The 19,796-nt window shown below is 42.8% G+C and overlaps 1 protein-coding gene across 2 annotated transcripts in view; it reads left to right on the forward strand.

Moving 5' to 3' along the window:
* Positions 1-19,796, forward strand: part of MAD1L1 (mitotic arrest deficient 1 like 1) — a 381,515-nt gene that overhangs the window by 186,773 nt on the left and 174,946 nt on the right. The window contains exon 13 of one of the 2 annotated variants that reach the window (XM_064461586.1): positions 1,051-1,107. The exons of the other annotated variant lie outside the window; for it this stretch is intronic. Coding sequence (XP_064317656.1) covers positions 1,051-1,107 — 57 coding nt within the window. The remainder of the gene's footprint in view (positions 1-1,050; positions 1,108-19,796) is intronic. 2 annotated transcript variants of the gene reach the window in all.

Here is a 19,796-nt window from a genome sequence, read left to right on the forward strand (position 1 = left end):
AAAAGACCCATTTAATGGGTGGCGAGAGATTGTTAGAGGGACTCTGGAGGGTTTTAATGAATATATGCTTGAAAGTACGTGAATTGGGTTTGTAGGAAAGTTTTTTTTTAGTTCTTCTCTTGTTTGTTTACATTGTTTAAATTAGCTTTTCTGTCATCTGTTGTGACTCTTCTTTGGGCTTTCTGCTAACCAGAGAAAGGCTGATTGCAGGCTGGCAAAGTGTTGTTAAATAAAAGATGTGGGAAGTAATAGCACTCAAGTGGTATATGTGGCTTCTCTTATCTCCGAAATACCCATTTCATTTAAAATCCTTTTTCATAAACAAAACTCTGTGAAAGCTCCTCCTCCAAGTCAGGTTCCCTTTTCTCCCCAGATTACACTAGGATAACAAGGTATTTCCACTCTGGTTTGAGATTCATTAAATTTCAGATTTCCTCCTAAAAGAAAGGAAAAACCTTGCATTGGGACCTTTTCTCACAGAAATTCAGTAGAGTTATGTTCCAGAGAGGATTTGCTCTGTATTCTACCACAACAAGTTTGAAGGCTTCCAAAACCAACCCTATACCCCAGAACTTCAACAGAACATTTTTCATGAAGTCTTCTTTACGCACAAACACACCTTTCCGGAGCTGTGGAGCAAGCCTTTCCCTGAAGTTAAGCTTGGCAGAATTGGGCAGGTTTTATACCACTCTTTATCCAGCTTCCAAAGAAATGGAAAGGAGGCAGAGGTCTCAGACTGGGCCATGGGATTGAAATTTGGGATAACTAATCCAGTGGATTTCCTCTCTGCAAGAAGCCTCCTCTTCCTTGAGTATGTAGGCTGTGGGCTCTTTGGGGCAGGATTGTCCCATGGACGGGGTGTTGGTAGGACATAACAAGACCCAACGCTTACAATTCCTTTTCAATGCTGTGAAAATCATGTTGCCCTTGGTGACTCTTTTAGTTGTGGTGGAAGAGTGCGGTTGTATTAAACTTCTGAAAATATGTCCCAGATTTAATGTTTGGTTTGTTTATTTTTTTATTTTGTTTTGTGTTTTTTTTGTCTTGAAGGCTCAGCTGTCTCAAGTTCTGGAAGAAGTGGGAAATCACAAGCAAAGAGCAGAGATGGTAAGCGTTCATCTTCTGGCGTTTTTTAATTGTTTTGCAGAACAGTAACATATGCAAAGTTCAGTTCATTTAAACAGTGGATCAGTTCCAAATATTTAGAAATGAATAGCAAATAAGCACTGTAAACGTTTGTGTCACTGTTGCAAGTCTTGGCACTCTCTGTCTCCGTACTCACCTGGAACAAGCATTGGACAAGATCTAGTGGTCTGTCTTCCTTTTTTGGCAATTTGTGTTCTCTTTGTTACCAGTTCTAGATCAGAAGCAAGCATTTAATTTCATACTGAATTAACTCCTTTCTTTGGGGGCCTTTGATTCAGTCTCAAGTGTGCAAAGGACAAGCAGATGAGATGCGACAGAATTACCACAAACTAGTTTTGTATAATATCTGTTAATTTTCTGCAGGGTTTCTCTATTTTATTGGCAGTTCCCTCAAGGACCAAAGATGACAGAGGCCACAAAACCAGGCAGTTTATGTGCGGTTTCATGGCTGTTGTCGATTCCTCACACTCAGGGATAAATGAGGTGTCGGCATTAAGCTGTTTCGTGAACCAGTTTTGTTGCTAATGGGCGAATTGTGGGATTCCTGCAACTTTTTCTAGTCACAAGAAAAACCTGATTAGTATCCAGGATGTAGATACTCATTTTGTAGATGTGTTTTACACTGGATTAATTTTATTACTAATGAAAAGACGGGCATGCATCACCAGCCAGTAAGTAGGTGCTAAACAGACCTCTGCTCTGAAACCCAAATCATAAACTACAGTGCTAATGCTAGTCTTTTTAGACTTCTGCTTAACTCTACTAGGGCACCGAAGGGCAGAACTGGCGTGCCCTGCTGTACTATTAATAGGTTGCCATGCATCTGCTAGTTTCTTTTTTTTTTTTTTATTTGTTCTCCTTGCTTTTCAACATCAGATTTTCTATAATGAGCGTGTTAATTGAGTCTGATTCTGGGGTGGTCTTACATTGTGGGCAAACATTTTTGTATGCTCAGCTGCTTTCTGTGGTGATGCAGGTCAGAACCAATATTTCCAAAGAAAACCGAATTAATCCTATTTACCATCTGATCTCATTGCAAGCTACCTTGTCGTAGTTTTAAATTCTATACAATCAATTTTGCATTGTGCTCACTGGACATATCAGAGGATAAATTTGCTGTTATGTTTTAAATGTTTTGATGTGTGGGGTGTTTTTCTAAGCATTTTAAAGTTGTTTTTTTTTCTTTTTGGCTCATTAAGCCTGGGTTTTGAGTTATTTGTTTGCCTTCAAAAATTTGTCATATTAAACAGGCTAGCAGAGAGCTGGAAAAACTGGAACTTCCAGCGTTAAACCATTAATTGGTGTTGTGCATCATCCATCAGCGGAGGATAAAGCAGCAGTCAGTGTTCAGTGCCTATTCCCAAGGGTTACTCAGTGGAAAACTGCAGGTCTTGTGATCTTCTAGTAGAGCTTACATCAATCTCACATGAATAGGCTGTATTCTGTAGTGCTTTAGACGACGGATTGCAGATTGTGAGGTGTGGGCTTTATTCAGCATTTTGAATTTTTTGCAGTAAGTATAAGAAAATTGCTTCAAACAGAGGGAGAGAGACTGGTTTTCCTCTTTTTGCATTTTGAGGAGAAATGTGACAGTGCAGTTCTTTCTTTTCACTGGTGGTAGATGGTTCTCCTCCATCCCCAGGTGAAATCTCCCTGGTAGGGAAGATGTGTCACTTCTTGTCTTGTACAACGTTAGGAGTGGCAGAGGTCTGTCCCCTTCGGATGGGGCTCTTCCATTAGCTGCCTGCCCAAGGGCTCCAGCACTTGTACCATCAGCCATTCAACAAAATCTTCTTTATGTGTTTTTTTCCCTCCCTCTCCAGATCGGTGTCTCACCTGGATGGCCTTAGTTTCAGACTCCTTTAAAGCTGACACTTCAGCAATTGTTTGCTGATTTGGATTCCTGGCATCTCACCTTCCTTTTCGTCCCTCTCCCCCTTTTTCACCCATGATCCACTGCTTCTTAGTCTGATGTTAAGCCTCCGCGTCTGGGGCGGTGCAGAAGGGCTCGTCCTGCTCTGGGTGCTGACAGATGTGGATATTGCTTTTCATCAGCCGTGCTGCAAACAGGCGTATGGCCCTAAGTGGAACGGAATAAACACCTGTCAGGTGCTATCATACAGTCCGCTGGGTCTTTGGGCTCCTTCTGGGATAAACCTCTGTGGAGGTGACATCTCTGCTGCCACCCTGAAGAGTGCTAATGGCTTTGCCACCCTCCCCAGAGCACTGGAAATGAAGCGATGCGCTCTGGGGTTCGCGGACTAGCTGATTGGATCTCACTGATGAGTTTGATGGCGTTTCTTCATGCGATGGGGAGCATCTTAGATGCCCTGGTAAATAATGCGTTCTTTACATAGCAATATGTAAAAGTAAAATACTTGTGGGATAAATCTGATAGGATCGTGGGCTCAGTAAGACAGTGTCTGTGTCCTTGGGAGGAGAGGGCCCTAGTTCAGGGAGTTGTGTCCAGGGGGACAATAGGAGGCGAAGGGCGGTGAGTGCTATAGGGAACACTGTGCCAGGCCGGGGCGCAAGGCCTTGCTAGAGGAGAGTGGGATGGACTTGCTGCACTAACTGCCATTGAATACTAGAGCGTGTGATTTTGTTGCTTGTCAGCTAAAAGTGAGTTTACTACTGGAAGAACCCCCCCAAAAAAAAGAAAAAAAAAAGAAAAGAAATGAAATTTAAACATCTTCAGCTAATTGCAGTTGACAAGACAAAGGCAGTTTGACTTTCCAGTATTAATTACCAAACCCATACTAATTAGCTTGTATAAGCACAATTCATGCTTCTTTCCCTAAATGCAATTAATATTGCAAGTGAAGACGTCTCTGGGCTGTGCCACTGTATCATTAACATACTTTGCCCTAATTAGACACGGGCAGTAGTGGCTGGAGAAATAAGTTTGTGATTACAACCATAAAAAATCCTCTAATATTTTATATCCTTCAGGGAACTTGAACCTAGAATTTATTTTCTGATTTAAGAAAAATTACTCTTGTCATTGTGCTGTGTAATTATAACAATGAAACTTTGATTTTTCTCTCCCTCTAACCCTTGAGTTATTTATTTTTCTTTATTCACTGTTTGAGTGTGTTCCTGTTGTAAGGGATCAGTGCCTGACCAGCCTCTGAGAGGTGGTACATAACAGAGTCACCAGTCTGACGGGGCTCAGGTGACTTAATTGTGCCACAGATCTGTGCATTTTGTGTTTCTTTTATTTGCTGAAAGAATGTATTTTGTTGCATTTGTAGTTGGTTTTTTTTTGTTGTTGGTTTGTTTTTAGGGTTTTCTGTTTTTTTTGGCATTTTTTGGTGCCTAAGCACACTTCTTTACTGCAGTTTTTTTGTATGTATGTGGATTTTTTCTGACACTTTTATCATCGCTGGAAGTTTTCATTATCAAGGCTAGTGCTCCAATATCTTTATCTCCAGGATGTGCCAGATTGCTCCTAGAGTTCACACATATGGGTCCTTGTTTTGTAGTCTCAGGATCTTACTTCTTATGGTATGTTAGTCTAACACTCTACTGGCGTAGAGCTTCACTCATACCAAAATATTATTTGTGGAAGATGCTTTCTTGTTTGTTATTATTTTTTTTCTCTCCCTGAGGGAGGGAAGCAGAAGATATGTTAGTTTTTCTAATTTTCATTTGCCTTTTTCATCTCCCTTTATAGGCAGGAGGAATGTGTTTGGCTCAAGCTTGCCATCCAAGCAACTGCTGTGATCCCTGATCTTACACTTTTTTTTCAGTCTGGTTCTGTAGCAGGGGGCATTCATGTCAAGATTTTTTTTCTCCATCATTAATCCCTGAGGGAAGTCAGCTTGGTATTAAGAAAGTATCACCTGTATTTTCACTGCCCTGAGGTGTTCTGGGTATCTTGTGGCTTTCATCTTCAAAAGGCAGCTTGGCCCATGTGGGCTTTGAAATCTATAGGCAGCTCATTGGAACAAATTGTATTTCACCTGCCAGCAGATTAAAAAGGATGGATATAAGAATCAGAAGAATTGCTTAGCAGGGTCGAGGTAAAGAAGATTTGGAAGTCCAAGAGTGTAGCCGTCACAAAATGAATGGCATAAATTGAGTGTCCTTACAGAGAAATAAAGACACCTTAGAATGAAAATAATGAATACCCCTTGCCTTGAGTAAAAGTGTTTGTTAACCCTCTGCAAAGAACAGGAGACCTTTATTTAAGGGCAGCAGGTCAGGAATACTTAAGGATCCAAATCATGTGTTCAGTCTGATGAAACCATAATGTTTGGGATTAACTTAAATGTCAGTGACTAGCTGCACTGATGGTTTTCAGGAGAAGCAATGAAGACAGAAAGGAGGATACATGAAAGAAATCAACTCGGAGAACACTGTGCATGCAGTAGTTGGGAACTAGCTGTTCACCGGAAGGCAACATGGAAAAATCACAAAGAGTTTGGGAGGATCATAACAGGCATCAATACATAAAAAGAGACCCACACAGTTCACAAAACATCTGCATTACTGTTGAAAAACTTTACTTTCTAGTAGTTACATCAGACCACCAGACTTTTAAAAACTGTAACTTTTGATACTTAAGAGTAATACCTGGCAAGGATAAAAGTCCTGTCACATTTTACTTTACAGGTGATAACAATGATAATATGAAAGAAGTGAACGTTAGTGTAGAAAGACCTGCACTGGATAACTTGCCAATATAGCTAATTTAATTCTTGTTTAAGAGTTATTAAACATAAAGCAAGAAATACAATGGACAAGGCACAGGAACAAAAGTGGTGTTCATTAGTCGAAATGTAAATTCTCTGTATTATCTACAATGGGATTGCAACTGAATGTGGGGTTAGAGTACTGAACCACGTGGCTATAAATAAAAGTGGTGCTTTGCCAGAACATTTATAGAACCAACAGGTTGGGAAGGGAAAGGAGGTGACCGACCAGTGCAAGAAGGCTTAATCTATCAAAAGTGTATTTCATCATTTCTGAATTGATTTAGCAAGATGAGAGCAAATCTCCTTACCATTTGACAGATTTTATCCTAACACCTTATGTGAGACTAGCAAACCCAAGACAGATGAGTAGCGCGACACTCAGCTGAGCAGCAGCATGAACACAGCAATAGTTTTAGTGAGGCAATTTTAGGGAAATAGCCAGTTCTCAAATCAGATTGAAAAACATGAATCTGGCTATAAAGAGACAGCAAAAAAAAGCTGATCCAGAATGAAATGATATAGTAATAGAAGACTGGGAGAAAATCATGAAGTCCCATGCTTTGGTAACTAAGGCAATTGCAGCATATACCTTTGTTCATAAATTTATCAAGCTTGTCTTGAAACTGCTTAGATTGTTTGTCTCATTAGTATCATCACAAGACTGCTCGGATAGCCAAAATCTTCCCAATTCCAACTGAAAATATATGTGCAGTTAATATCCATTTTTTTCTTGTGCTAATGTTCTCCTTAAACTACAGTGACTGTTCTTCCTCCCTCGTCTTTATGCTGTGACATATTTATAGAGAACGATTGTTCTCTCCCAGCATTTCATTTGTCTAGGTTAAACAAATCAAGCTCTTGCAGTCTTCTCTTAAAACAGGTTCTTCAGTCTCCTCATGAATCCTGCAGCTTTCTTTAAATCTCTTGCCATTTTTCTGTGTCTCCTTTGAACATGGAGCAGACACATCATTCCAGCTGATGTTCCAGCAGTAGCTTGTACAGAAGTAGCTTCTACAGGAGTATCTACTACAGGCAGGAACCTTTCTGTCCTGGGTTCTGTTTCAAAATCACATTACCCACTTCCACCGCCCCATGGCACTGATGTTCGTCCTGTGATCAATTAATCCACCCAGCCCTTTGTCCTGCTCTGTAGTTTCTGACTGATGAATACTCAGTTTTTAGAAGTTCTAGCTGCTGTGGGACTTGCACTATTACATTTCAATCTGCTGCTCTTCATTCAGTTTTCAGCTAGCTTCTGCTGCCTGATCTATTCATGCTCCTCTATGATAAAGCCTCCCTGCTTGGTGCTATTAGAAATTGCATTTGCGCGTTAATATTTTTTGACCCAAGACCTTCAGTGAATTCTGTTTGTTTTAAATATGTTTTCATGATCAATATCTGGGGCATTTTTTTCTCTGTCAGGTAGTTTTATTTCAGCAGAGCCTTTTGTTGCTTGTTTGTTCTGTATATAATTCACAGTGTTTGTGTTATATATCGTGTGGTCCTGTTAATTTAGAAATGTGATCAAGGGGGCTGAGTGTGCAGAAGTCATCGATGCTGTGTTTTTACTGTAGAGCTTTGGTTCTTCTGGTAGAGTTAAGCCCTGGAACAGAGGGATGGGAGTACTCAGAGTTACTTTTCTCTTCTCCTTTTCCTAACTGAGAGGTCTCTCAGTGCTTGTTGTAAACAAGTACGTTAAAATTAATCCTTGCTCTTCCCCATGGTGTAGGAATATAGTGAGCTCTGAGGGAGAGACAGGATTTTCTTTTTTCTTTTTTATTTTTCTCCCTCGTTTGTCTCTTAGCTTAGGGAACGACGAATGGCCTCTGTTGGTTGTGTTGCATCTGCTGCATGTTCCGTCTTGGAAAATTCATGTTCAACACACAAAACAGTGGCAACATCAGAAGCATCTATTGCATGTGACTGTGGGCAATGTAGAGGGTGTGGTGGAAGCTTTGGGATCTTGGCAGCTGGGTGGTGATAAACTGCCAGTAGTCTGGAGAGGTGATCAGTACACTACACTTCTGCATGTTAATATCTCAATGCTGTTTTAATTAGGTTAGAAGAAGAGACTTAGTGAGTAAATTCTTGTGGTATATCTCTGTTTTAAAAATCTAGCCAGGCACAGGGGATCAAATAGTACATTCCCTTCAAATTAAAAAGAAATAAACGGTCTGTTTAAAAGTCCCATTACACAAATGAACCTGCTGTTGGATCCATTAACGTGAAAGTTTTATTGAACTCTGCAGCACCGTTAGGTTTCAACAGGACTGTTTTCATTTTCTTGTTGAAGGCAACAACAGCTGACGTGGGGTTAGACGTTCACAAGGAAGAAACGTAGCTGCCGAAAGTGGAGAGGTGCTGCTCCTCCCTGTGGGCTCCCTGTGGGCCAGGTACTGCCGGTTGCAAGGAGAATAATCTGACCCAAAACGGAGCAGCAATTCCAACTCAGATGGGATGTATGGATGATGATCTAATTCTCAGCCCATCATTTGGAGAGGCCTCCATGCTACAGGTGTACCTCTAAAACCTGAGCAGTACTGACAAACGCTATGGGTTGCTTTCTGGTAAAAAGGATGATAGCGAGCGCTCCACTTTTCAACTCAGAAACAGGCTGAGAGTTGATAATGTGCTCTCACCTTTGCATTGCAGGATTATAACTGGGGGAAAGAAAGAAGGAGGTCTTTTTTCCCTTCAGTTATTGAACAGAGGATAAAGGTGGATCATTTTCCTGTGCAGAGGACACTGCAGTGCTGTGATTAGAGTGGTCCTGTTGTCAGTGGTGCTGTTGTTACTGTAAAATATGAGTTATACTGAGTTACTTGGTAAAATAAAATGAGTGGGACAGGAATATTGTCAGAGGCCTTATTATAGTAGCCAGAGCCTTGAGGTACAAAAGGCATAATTAATATGCATCCTGGTATTGTGCTTTTCCAGGCTACATCCACCCTCAGAGAGTCTGTAAGAAGTTTATGAGCTACCTCAGACCCCTGTGGTTTGATTTACTTGAACTAAAATTTCCTGGAGGGTGCAGGGGCTCTCTGCTATGTTCAGCACTTCAAGAGGTCGAAGAAAATCAGGTGAGAGGTCCTGGATACCTCTAGGGTTCAGTAATTTCTGCTCCTTTTTTCTGCCTTGCCTAAGGGGCAGCGTGGACAAGCTGTAGAAGGAGCATGTGCTTCCAGTGCATGTCCAGGGAGGGAAAGGAAGACTTGGTCTGTTGAACAGTCATGTTAGGATGGGTCACAGTTATCATTAATCTCCAACTTGCTTGTGACAAGCACGGAGATCGGTTTCCTACTGCTTCCACAGTCTTGATAAGTTGTACCTGCATCAGAAGATCATCCTGAACGATCTGATCCAAGAAATGCAATTCTGTAGGCAGAGTATATCCTGAGCATGAGGGAGGATGAGAAGATCTCGAGCTATGGGATCTAGGAGGGCATTGAGGGCATGTTCAGTGGATGTGCCTGCAGATCAAAGGTTGCTGGATACTTTTCTTCTTGCCCAGGGCTGGCTTTGTGTGTACAAAAAGGGAGATAAAGGCTTAAAAACCATGGAGTTTCAAGGCTGTCCTAGTCCTCGCACTGACAGACTAATCAGCTTGCTCTGCTATGTATTGTGCTTTCGATCTTTTTGTGTCTCAGTGCCCTTAGAAGAGCTTGTTCCCAGTGTTTTTTGCCTTTGGCTGTTAGATGCTGGGGTAGGTAGTGGTGGTGGCAGGTTGGGGTCTCTCGGAGCTGTTCTGTCAGGGCAGCAGAGTCCTCCAGCAGGAGCTGTAAAACCTAATTTATCCACAGAGACAAGAAGATCATAGAGCTGAATTTTTCCTGTGACCTCTTGGTAAATAATGAATGGCAGTGCACTGCCTCGTTGGAATCACTAAATTGAGGCTGACAACTCTTTGTTGTATTACAGGATCTAGCTTGTCAGGAGAATTTTAACTTATTTATGAATATTTCATTAACCTCTAAAGACTGGCTGTATAAAATTGAGCTCCTGCCAGGCCCTGTCCTGTTGATGCTGTATTCAGTGCTAATGTCATCCACCGCACATCTATTACACCTTCCTTCCCCTCCGAGCTGAACCTCAGAGTTTATTGTTGGTGGCAGCAGGAACATGTTCACCAAAGGTTAAAATGCCAGGTTTCTGCTTTGGCACCAGATCTGAACATACGGTATTTGATAGGGAATTGCTTTTTCCTTTTCATTCTGCGATTGCGTGCTGGCAGCTGAAGGGGACCACAGGCATAATCCTGAGAGGCTAAAATAGGCAGAGCAGTCTGGGCAGGGCCCTGTAACCTTTGCTTTTTGGCACAATGAGAGAGATTTCCCTCTTCTTATGCATTAAAAGCCCACTGCTTGTTTTCACAGGAGGGCTTCAGTATGGGTCATTTAGCTAGAAAACCTTACAACTGCTGCTATTAGCCTGTTCTTTGGGGATGGGTTTGGGGGACAAGACCCCTTCAAGCATCTGCCACTTCCTTAAAGGCACCTGGGAGGCTCTGTCAAGACAGCTGCTGCTTTGCCATAGCTGGATCCCTTGTCCCATCCTCATATTTCCCACCTCTGGGAGTTGAGCATGTTGAGCACGAAGCTTTGCTGGCCCCTGCTCACCCTCCCTCCCTCTGCTGAGACGTGCCAGAAAACAGTGCTCCCAGCACTAGCGAACTGCAAAATTGAGCTGGAGATGTAGCAGGAGTGAGAGAGCTGTTCTTAAAAGCATGTTGAAGTACAGGCTGTAGGTTGTTCCATGTGAGTCGGAGCAAGAGGATTAAGTTCAATTTTCAAGTCTAGCACTCAGTGAAGGCTCTCTTGCTCTCTTACAGTATTAAGCAGAGATTGATTCCACTGTATTTATGTTAGGAGGCGAAGGAACAAAAATGGATCTTAGATTCCTCTTTCCTTTCCCCTTTGATCTTCCTAGGTGGTTGGAAAAATGCATAGATTCTTCCGTGGCTGTTTATTAGGTGATGATTTTTCAACAAGAAAACTGATTGGGGGGGAGGAGGGAGGGGAGAGGTGGGATTACAAGCTACTATTTAATGCAAATTTTTTCACTGAATGCTCCAGAAACTCCTCGAGGGTACATTTTCAGGAAACAACTGTATTCAAACTTTGTACGGAGGAGGTATGACATCTTTGCAGATTTATTTGTTGATCTGCCTGTGAATTACAGCTGCTGGAAGACTTGCTTCTAGCAAAAGCGCCTACTCCTGCGTGAAAGAAGTGACCTGTGTGATGCTCTTCCCGAGAGCAGACAACTTCATTGCGCCATTGCCACAGCTGCACTGGGCAGGGTTGTGGCAGATTCAGTCTGACACCTTGACAGGTTCCCTAAAGAGACTGTTATTCTGTGTTTTGCTGTTCTAACCAGGAGTAATGGGTAGGAGGTGTCAGCCATTTAAGGCTAATTACTCTGGAGTTTCCTTCTCTTGGTGGACACCAGCTGTTCTGCTTTCCCTGGTGGGAGGAGCTTTTGGTACTAATTAAAGCAAACAGTCATCTACGTGCTGGTGAAAGTGGTGGAGTGAGGCTGATAACAGCAGAGAGGCTCTAAGCTGATTGAATATGGAAATTATGTGATCTTTCTTCAGAATGAGCTGTTAGAGCAAAGAGAGGTTTTTTGGATGTGGAGCAGTCAGGGATTTTTGCTGTCGTGCAGTGGTGGTGATGTCTCATAGCGGCATCTGGGATTGTGGACTGGGCAGGGATGCGGCAGGAGGAAGAGGAAGAGATTCCTCGTCTGCTCCTTCTTCTGGAAGCGAGAGTTGAAATGTGTAATTAGACTTGACTAAACTCTTGGGTTTAGATTAATATCTCCAGTTCCCTTGCTCAGTGGGTCTCTTGCACAGGGTATTTGTTCCCCTTCCTCTCAAACTTCCCAGTTTTGTTCATCCTGCACTCTGAGCCAGCTTCCATCCTGCTGAAATGCCCAGTAGTGCTTATTTCCAGTAGAATGTCCAAGCAGTGCCTATGTCACATCTTGCACCCATCCCAGAGTACCAGAAAAAAATAAGAGCGTAAGGTGGGGAACAAAGCTAAAGAAGACAAAACTGTGAAATTTATCCTCAGTTGGTACCCACATGATGGCTGGTGTCGCACGTTACTTGCTGTTGACATGGAGTCTGTGCTGGTGACTAGGGCAGTTGTCTTCAGACGTGCCGTAGCATCAGCAAAGCATCTGTCCTTCAAACAGAAGTACAGGCTCCTGCCAGAGCCAGTGTATGGTTTTGTCTGCACCACTTGTGGGTAGAAAAGGGCCCAAATGTTACACTGAAGGGGTCAGCTGGAGCATTCAGGCTGTTCAAAGCTGCAGGGTTTTGCACGCCCTTCTGACCCCCAACGGAGATACCAAGTCTTGGGCCTTAATGCGTTGCTGCTGGGTAACAGTATCAATACTGTCACCTTCTCCCCTATTCAAGTAACAGCCCTATTTGCTGTAAATCAAAAAGCAAGAGAAAAATAAGCACTTTTCCTGATATTGTTTTTCTCTGAAGTATTCCAGACAGGAGGATTTGAAATGCATCATCTGAATACGGATTAAGCACTTCCAGTTAGACGTTATCGTTCATCAACAATCATTTGCTGTTGTGTGGAGCACCCGTGGGTGCAGGGCTCCGTGGTTCTGCTGGGGCAGGATGCGGAGATGAACGAGGGGAGGTGGGTGGGTGGGGAGGGTCAGCATCTGGCAGTGCTGGGGGGAGAGAAGGGACTTAAGCAGGGGGAGGAGGCTGAGTCCTGGGGCAAAGGTGTGTGGTAGGTGTTCAGGCAAGAGCTTGTTGGATGCGCTGCGCAGGAGGAGGCTGGGGGGTTTGGAGGGTGTGATATAATGGTGCTTCCTTCTTCGCATGCTTGCAGCTTGGCACGCAGCTCAGGCTCACGGTTGATGCTGCTCATACAGGAGCATGGTAATTTGGGGACCCCTGTGGCATTGGCCTTATTTTGCAGAACAGAAACTGTTTCCTGTAATACCCTATACCATTGTGGTTACCTATGGAAACCTTAGGATAACTAGTTCAAATAAGGTGTCTGTGCATTCATCCTCTTCAGCTGCTAGCAGCAGAGCTGTGGTCCTTTGCAGCAGGGCTGAGTTTGGCTCACTGAGCTTGCCTGGAGTTTCACCAAGTTACGCTTCTACAGCACAATGTAGAGGGGAGGTGTTTGAAGAAAAGCTGTGGGCTGCCTGCAGTTTGGGAATCAGAGGGGAGAGAGGTGAAAGCTCGTTAGGGCTCCCTCGGGGTAGATGAATTCATTAATGACTATGCTGTGCTTTGAAAATGCAAATGCTGTGTCAGAGCTAAGTCTGATTATAATAATCAATCTTCCTTTTGAGAGGGTGCTGGAGATGGGGAGGGGAGAGAGGGATGAGACTGGGCCTGAATTTTTAGATCGCAGATCTGAGTTTCTTCGCCGTCATTAAGGAAACCTGACGTCACCCGAGAGGGCAGCAGAACTAGGGAGAGGCAAAAGGTGATTTTGGGAGGAATGATCCTTGCAAGCACCGGTGGCTCCTTCACAGGCTGAAGTTAATTTTGTAATTTTGTTCGTTATGATTGTCCTGCCTGGAAAGGGAGGGGTTGGCGCCTGCTCCTCTGTGTGAGCTACCCCTGCTAATAGGAAAGATAGAAACTGCCTCATAAGCAGGATCCTCCGGGGATGGGAGAGAGAGAGGAGGGTGGCTGCTGCAGACGTCCAGCGGTGACAGCTCCTTCTCCCTTGGCACTTTATTCGTTTGTAGCAAGCGTTCCTAGTAATTACGCCTCTTAATTTAGGAGAGCGAGTGGGAGAAAGGAATATAAATTTGTGTATTAACTTTAGAGATTGGAAATAGGGCAAGCGAACCTTCTCTCTGGGAGATTATATTTGGAAATGAAATAGAATGACATTCAGTATAAACTTGAAAAATTGCTCTCTTTTTACTGCAACAGGAGGAGAAAAGCCACAATCCAGACTGCGTTGGAGAGAAGCAGAAGTCAGCATATGTCCATTTCCCAGTTTGTGTGTATCTACAATAATATATATGCATGAGTATATTTTTCGGAAACTGTTTGTTGCAAGGATGCTTCTGTCTTCTCAGTGATAAAGGCACACCCAAGTTTGCTACAGGTTGGGTAGCCCGTAGAGAATGGCAACTCTGATCCAGCTAGCCTTTGTCTTTAAAGAGAAAAAAAATATTTTTTTACTTCAACCAAGTGGGAAATAGGTAGTTCTAAACCACTTTCTGTTGAATATATGATTTTTTGGGGCTTTATTGCTTTTGTTTCACAGTAGCACCAAGGATTAATTTTCCCAAGAAAATGTACCAAGTAATACTGGGCTGCTTAACCTGTTTCTAAATGGCAAGTAATATTTTGTTTTGAAAGTATTGTCCTATTTCTTTGAAGAAGAGTGAAGTTCACTAAGAAATCTGGTGAGACTTAGTTCTCCCCATGTGTGCCTCTCTGTAGATGTTTTAGGGGAACAGGCCTTCAGAATGTCAGTGGGCTGGGCATATGGAAGAGGTGATACTGCTTTTGCTGAGAGAACGATCTGTGGAAGTGCTCAGCAGGGTGTCTTACTACCTTGCAGTATTGCTGGACACCCAAATTAAACTCACTGGTGTTCATGTGTGTTTGATTTCTGTCCTGATGCCAGATTTATAAGCTTATAGACAACAGGTCACCAAGCTTGCCATGTTGCTCTGCAGGAAGAGAGGAAAATAAGATCCTTCGTCACTGCTACATCCTTTGGAGAGAAGCACAAATAGCATCGCTAGGATAACTGGTGTATCAAGCTCCTGGGGAACAGTAGTTTGCCTGTTTTCAAACCTCGACATATGGGTCATACTCAGGGTCCCCTTTCTCTGTTCTTGTCTATTTTAGTGTACACTCTTCCTTTCCAAGTCTGCTTGGTTTTCATACATTTAAATATTTATGTATTTAAATAGCTTTTTGAATTGTGTTGAGACTTGTAGTCAAACACAACCTCTCAATTCACCTTTCCATGCTGGCTCCATGCAATGCAGTTCCTATTTAGCTTTGCCTTTTAAAATCAACTCTTTTGCTGAGGAATGCCTTTCAAAGGATGTTGCATCAGCCCATTGTTAAATAAACCTTTAGACATCTATAATGGATTCAGCATTTCCTGTTTTTAACAGTTCCAAGAATGCTGAATGACGTGCAGACACACTTCATCAGGATAAGATTGCTGTATCAGCCCCTCACTAAAATGCACTCATTATTCAAATAATAACTGTATGTCTCCAGCATGTGCTCTGTGAAATACGTGTACATGATGTGGGCGAATAAACCGGCCCCTTTTGTTCAACATGCAAATCCTAACTTTAGCAGTGAGTTGAAATACTTTAGATTTTGAGTCGTTTACTACCCAAAATGAGGCACCTGAACAGAGATTCGGTCATTGTTTTGGGCAGCGTGTTAAGATTTCCAGAAGTTCATAAACGTGATTTTCAAAGGGACTGATTTGATTTAGAAGTTTAAGTCCCATGATAAGTCTCATTTTGAAGATGAGGTGTGGACAGTAGGTCAGTAGGATGCCTTGGAAAGGCTTGCCATCATGCACTCGGAAGCCCGCTGAATCAAGTGGGAGGAGCAGCAGGTCTGTTGCATTGCAGAGACTTGGAGTACTTGTTTTGGAGGGGACAAATATGGGTCAGAAATGGCAAATGCCAGAAATATACCAAGAAAATGAGCTCTCTAAAGTAAAGTTTTGTTTTTTCTAGCTGTCAGGAGATGAATTTGTAATTTTATGTTTCTCCTGTCATCTCATATATCTTTAAATAATTCCTACAGAAAAGAGAGCCAGCAAGGAACACATTTCTTGCACTGCTGTGGGTGTTTGCTATGTCATTAACACTTGGAGGAGAACCACCATCTTGAAATCCTGTCCAGGCAGGTTTAAAAGTAAGGCTGAAAAAAGAACAATATTTCATTTAATTAAACACTAGATGAAAGTCCATCCATGTTCTTCCTTCCGATCTCTCTCAGTTTTGACTATGTATTTTGGAAGAAGTATCTGCATTTCATTTTCTGGGGTATTTGTGGAAGTGGAGATTCTATATACTGGATGTGTCCTGTTCACTTCTATTGAGAGCAATAAAGCTGGACTGAAAACCATGCTTATGAAGTGAAGGAGAGTAGAAAAGGTTTGGGATAAATGGGATCGTGTTAGATTGAGAGCAAGAGGCTCCAGTGTATTCTGAGAAGAGAACATCACATAGTCAAAATGTTAAGTACCTGTTTATGTGTTTTATTCACGAGTCATGGGCTCTGATGTTAGTCATTATTCTGCCTTTTCTAGTGTCATAAAAACCTTAGATAACATAAAAAAAAAAAATTAAAATAGCTTGGTTTCTTTCCAAGTTGCTGATGTGTTCTGTACAGCATAGATATCACTGGGGGTCTGATCCTGGGCAATATTAACCCTGAAGCTCCTGCAGGAGTCATAGGTACTTAGGTCCCTCTTGCGCATTTTTCAGGATGAGAGATGTAGTGCTGTATTTCGGGACAATGTTCTCTCTCTGCTCTTGATGCTAGTTAAAAGAACCAAATCAACATAAAAGAGAGCTAAAGGATCCAAGCCTGACCTAGGTCATTTGGTACTGAATGGGGGAATACGGCAATGAGCTGTAATTTGAACAGCCCTTTTCCCCTCTCTGCTGGGTAATGGCTTCTACTAGTTTAATGTATTCAAAATGATAAAAGTTTAACTTAGCCAGTTATATAAAATTATTGATAAAAATTGGAAGACCTTAGACAGGAGTATTGAGTTAGTCCAAAAAGCAGAAAATGCCTGCTGAAAATGGCATCTGGTGAACAGGAGAGACAGCGACTGGAAATTAATTGAGGAAAAGGGATGAGATAGGAATTAGGCAGAGCAAACAGCAAGAGGAGAAGGCTCTTCCTCTCCTTATCCCTTCTTGAAGCCATTCTTTGCCACTGGTACCGAGGGACAAGTGGACAGGACGGGACAAACTCTGCCACCACAGTGGGTCCCTTCCAACTCAGGACTTTCTGTGAGTCATTTCTTGTTTACCGCCTGGTGCCCGGAGCTATCCCGAGGGGCTGTGTCGTCAGGAATGGTCTCGGTAACCTCCCAGGCTTGCACAAAGTGCTGAAAATTATGTAGAATACGGGTTTGTATTCTCCTATTACTTCCTTCCTGTTACTTATTTTCCTCATGCAGTTCTGCTGCTTTTCTTTCCCTTTTCTCTGCTTTCTGTCTTGACTGCGTCAGGCACAGAACTGCAGCGAAGGTCCGGCTGCAGGAGCGGGTAGTGGCAATGTCTAACCCAGTGTTACGCTGGTACCAGTGTGCCGGGTCTGACTGGAGGCTGGGGAGATCGTGTTCTGCTTGGATTGTGCAGCAGGCAAAACTGCAAGTAAGAGGAAGCTTTTATCAATGGATTCCTTACTTTTTGCATTTTCTTTTCTGTGCTCTTCACTCTTGTTTCATGATGACCTCTTTGCCTGCACTGTGCCGCCTTTGGAAAAGCAGAATGGGATCCCAACAATAAGCCGCTCCGTCTTATCTCAGCTCACTTTCTTTTTACTCTGGAAAAGACACAAATAACATTTTTGTTATATACAAATAATATATACACAATATGTACAATAACATCTTCTGTGAGACTGGCAGGCAGGGATGTTTTCCTCACTGAAACATAAACAGTTGAGGGGAACAAGCTGCATATTTTGAATGAAATACTTAATATCCTAACTGTTTTTCTTTCTTTCTTCTTTTAATAATCAATTAATGAGGTTTTAATGACAATAATTTGATGTGGTGCAAAGCTGTGCCTTGGCCTGAACTTGAAACTCTCTGGTAGTTTTAATCCTAGTTGAGGGAAGCAGATCTGTGTTAACGTTTAACGGCTCAAGCCAGTTTCATCTCTAAAGGTATCACTTCTCTCTCTTCTCACCTCGGGCTCATCAAATTTTCAATCCAGGTAGTTTTGGCACTTGAAAATTGGGAGAACACAGAAATGACATAAAATGCCCTTACAGTCCCTGTGCCCTTCCCTCCTTATTCTCCTTCAACAGCTTATTCTTAGAAGCCCAGCAGAATATCTCATTGCGCCACTACTGAGTGTGCCTGGCACTAATTTGTCACCGCTGTATATCAGGCGAGACGTGATGCTTTCCACAGCAGCATTCACTTCAGCATGTGTGCACCCACTCTTCCATCTCCTTTTCTCATTGCACACTCCATTCTTTTCCTCTCTATGCAGCCAACACAAGAGACCCCAGATCACAAGAAATTACTCGTCCACCCCCTCTGTCCTCCCTTCTCCTCTGAGAAGTCAGCCGTGATTTATCTTCTCATGTCGGTGAGCAGGTGGCGGTGGACTCAAGGCTGATCCTGCTTAGCCTATGATAAATAACGTATTTACCAGCCCTTCCATCTTCAAATGCTGTCCACATGCAGTCCAGAAACAGCACAGGACTTAAACAGCAAACACATCCAGGCTTCAGCAGGCACGGGAAATGGGAGATATGATGAGTGTTTTCCTGCTAGAAGTAGGTTGGAATTGAAGCCTGCTCCTTGTCCCGGTACCTTTTATTCACATTCCTGGAATTATCTGTCATGCTTGCTTTATCCCCAGCCATCTGTGATGGGCTGAGCTGGGAGAGATAAGCTCAGTAATCAGAAAATTGAGGGAAGCATTTCTGGCTGTGATAATCTTATCAGGCAGCTAATATACATTAACATTTGTACAGCCTGATAACGCAGGTGGGCCTTTGCTTATTATTTCTTCCTGGATGCCTTCTGACAGGCAGGGGGAGAATGCAGGGCGTCGGGGTGCCAGGGGGAAATTTGGCTAAAACTTCTTTTCTACCCTCTCTCTTGTGTTCCGTCCCTGTGGTTTCAGAAAGGGGAGGGAGAATAATCCAACCATCCCTTTTCTGCCCTTTCCCGCTAACAGCGCTGCCGTGCTCTGTCTGTCTTTTCTGGTAAGCCTGGAAGGACGAAGAGGCGGTATGTCAAAATTTCAGTTCTGGCTGAGCAATATGACTGCACGTGTCAATATGCTCCTCTTCCTTGTAAAATTAGGGAGTTTCTGCCAGCTTGCTACCTTTGCAGGAAGTTTGCCGTTGCAACGGGAGTTTGCTCTAAAAGCCTGATCAGTGCTGCTGAAGGGAATAGTGTATTAACGGGTTGTTTCCCTGATGCTGAGCACGGAGCCCTCTGTGGTCATAAGTTTTGCATCTATAATTAGGGCTGAATTGCTTATTGTTTTCCTCCTGAGTGAAAAATATAGTTTCTGTCAATAGATTTATTAGGGGAATTTGTTGCCAGGTGCTAAAAGACAGATGACAAAAGGAAGTCCAAAATTGGAAGGATGAGTGTGAAGGAGGTCTAAGCTGGGAGATGGTGCTGGAACAGAAGTTTGAGTATCCTCTAGGTAGTTTGTCTCTGCTTACACTTCATAATAATAATTTTCTGAAGGGTTTAGAAAAAAGTAACATATGTCTTTTATCAATCTGTGCATTGTCTTGATAGCTGAATTAGGGATACAGGTTCCCATGGGAGCCTGGGAATGGTAGAGTCTGGGTAAGAAGTTTTTATGTCTCTAGAGTTTTGAGGTACTTTCTTGTGAGTTCCTTCCCAAGCAAGGCCAGAAGCAGAAAGTATTCTTAATTGCTTGTTCCACCAGACAGACCTACCTGAACAGCTTGAGCTAGAAGTGTATATTGGAAAGTGCTGGAAGTATTCCCCAGTCTTTTGGATTCAATATATTTGTCTCAGAGTTGTCCTGGACATGATAGCATAATCCTGTGCTTCATTTCTTCTGGGAAGGAATTGAAGCTAAATGAGGTTGAACGGTCAATACTGAATCTTGGGTACCAGCGAGCTCCTAATACCACACAGATAATTCTCTGCAAGTCATTATCCATGGGGACAGGTTGGGGAAGTATCTGGAAGAAAACCAGAGGCTTTGCTTAGA

The sequence above is a fragment of the Phalacrocorax carbo genome, chromosome 10 (assembly GCF_963921805.1).
Source record: "Phalacrocorax carbo chromosome 10, bPhaCar2.1, whole genome shotgun sequence".
Taxonomy (NCBI): Eukaryota; Metazoa; Chordata; class Aves; order Suliformes; family Phalacrocoracidae; genus Phalacrocorax; species Phalacrocorax carbo.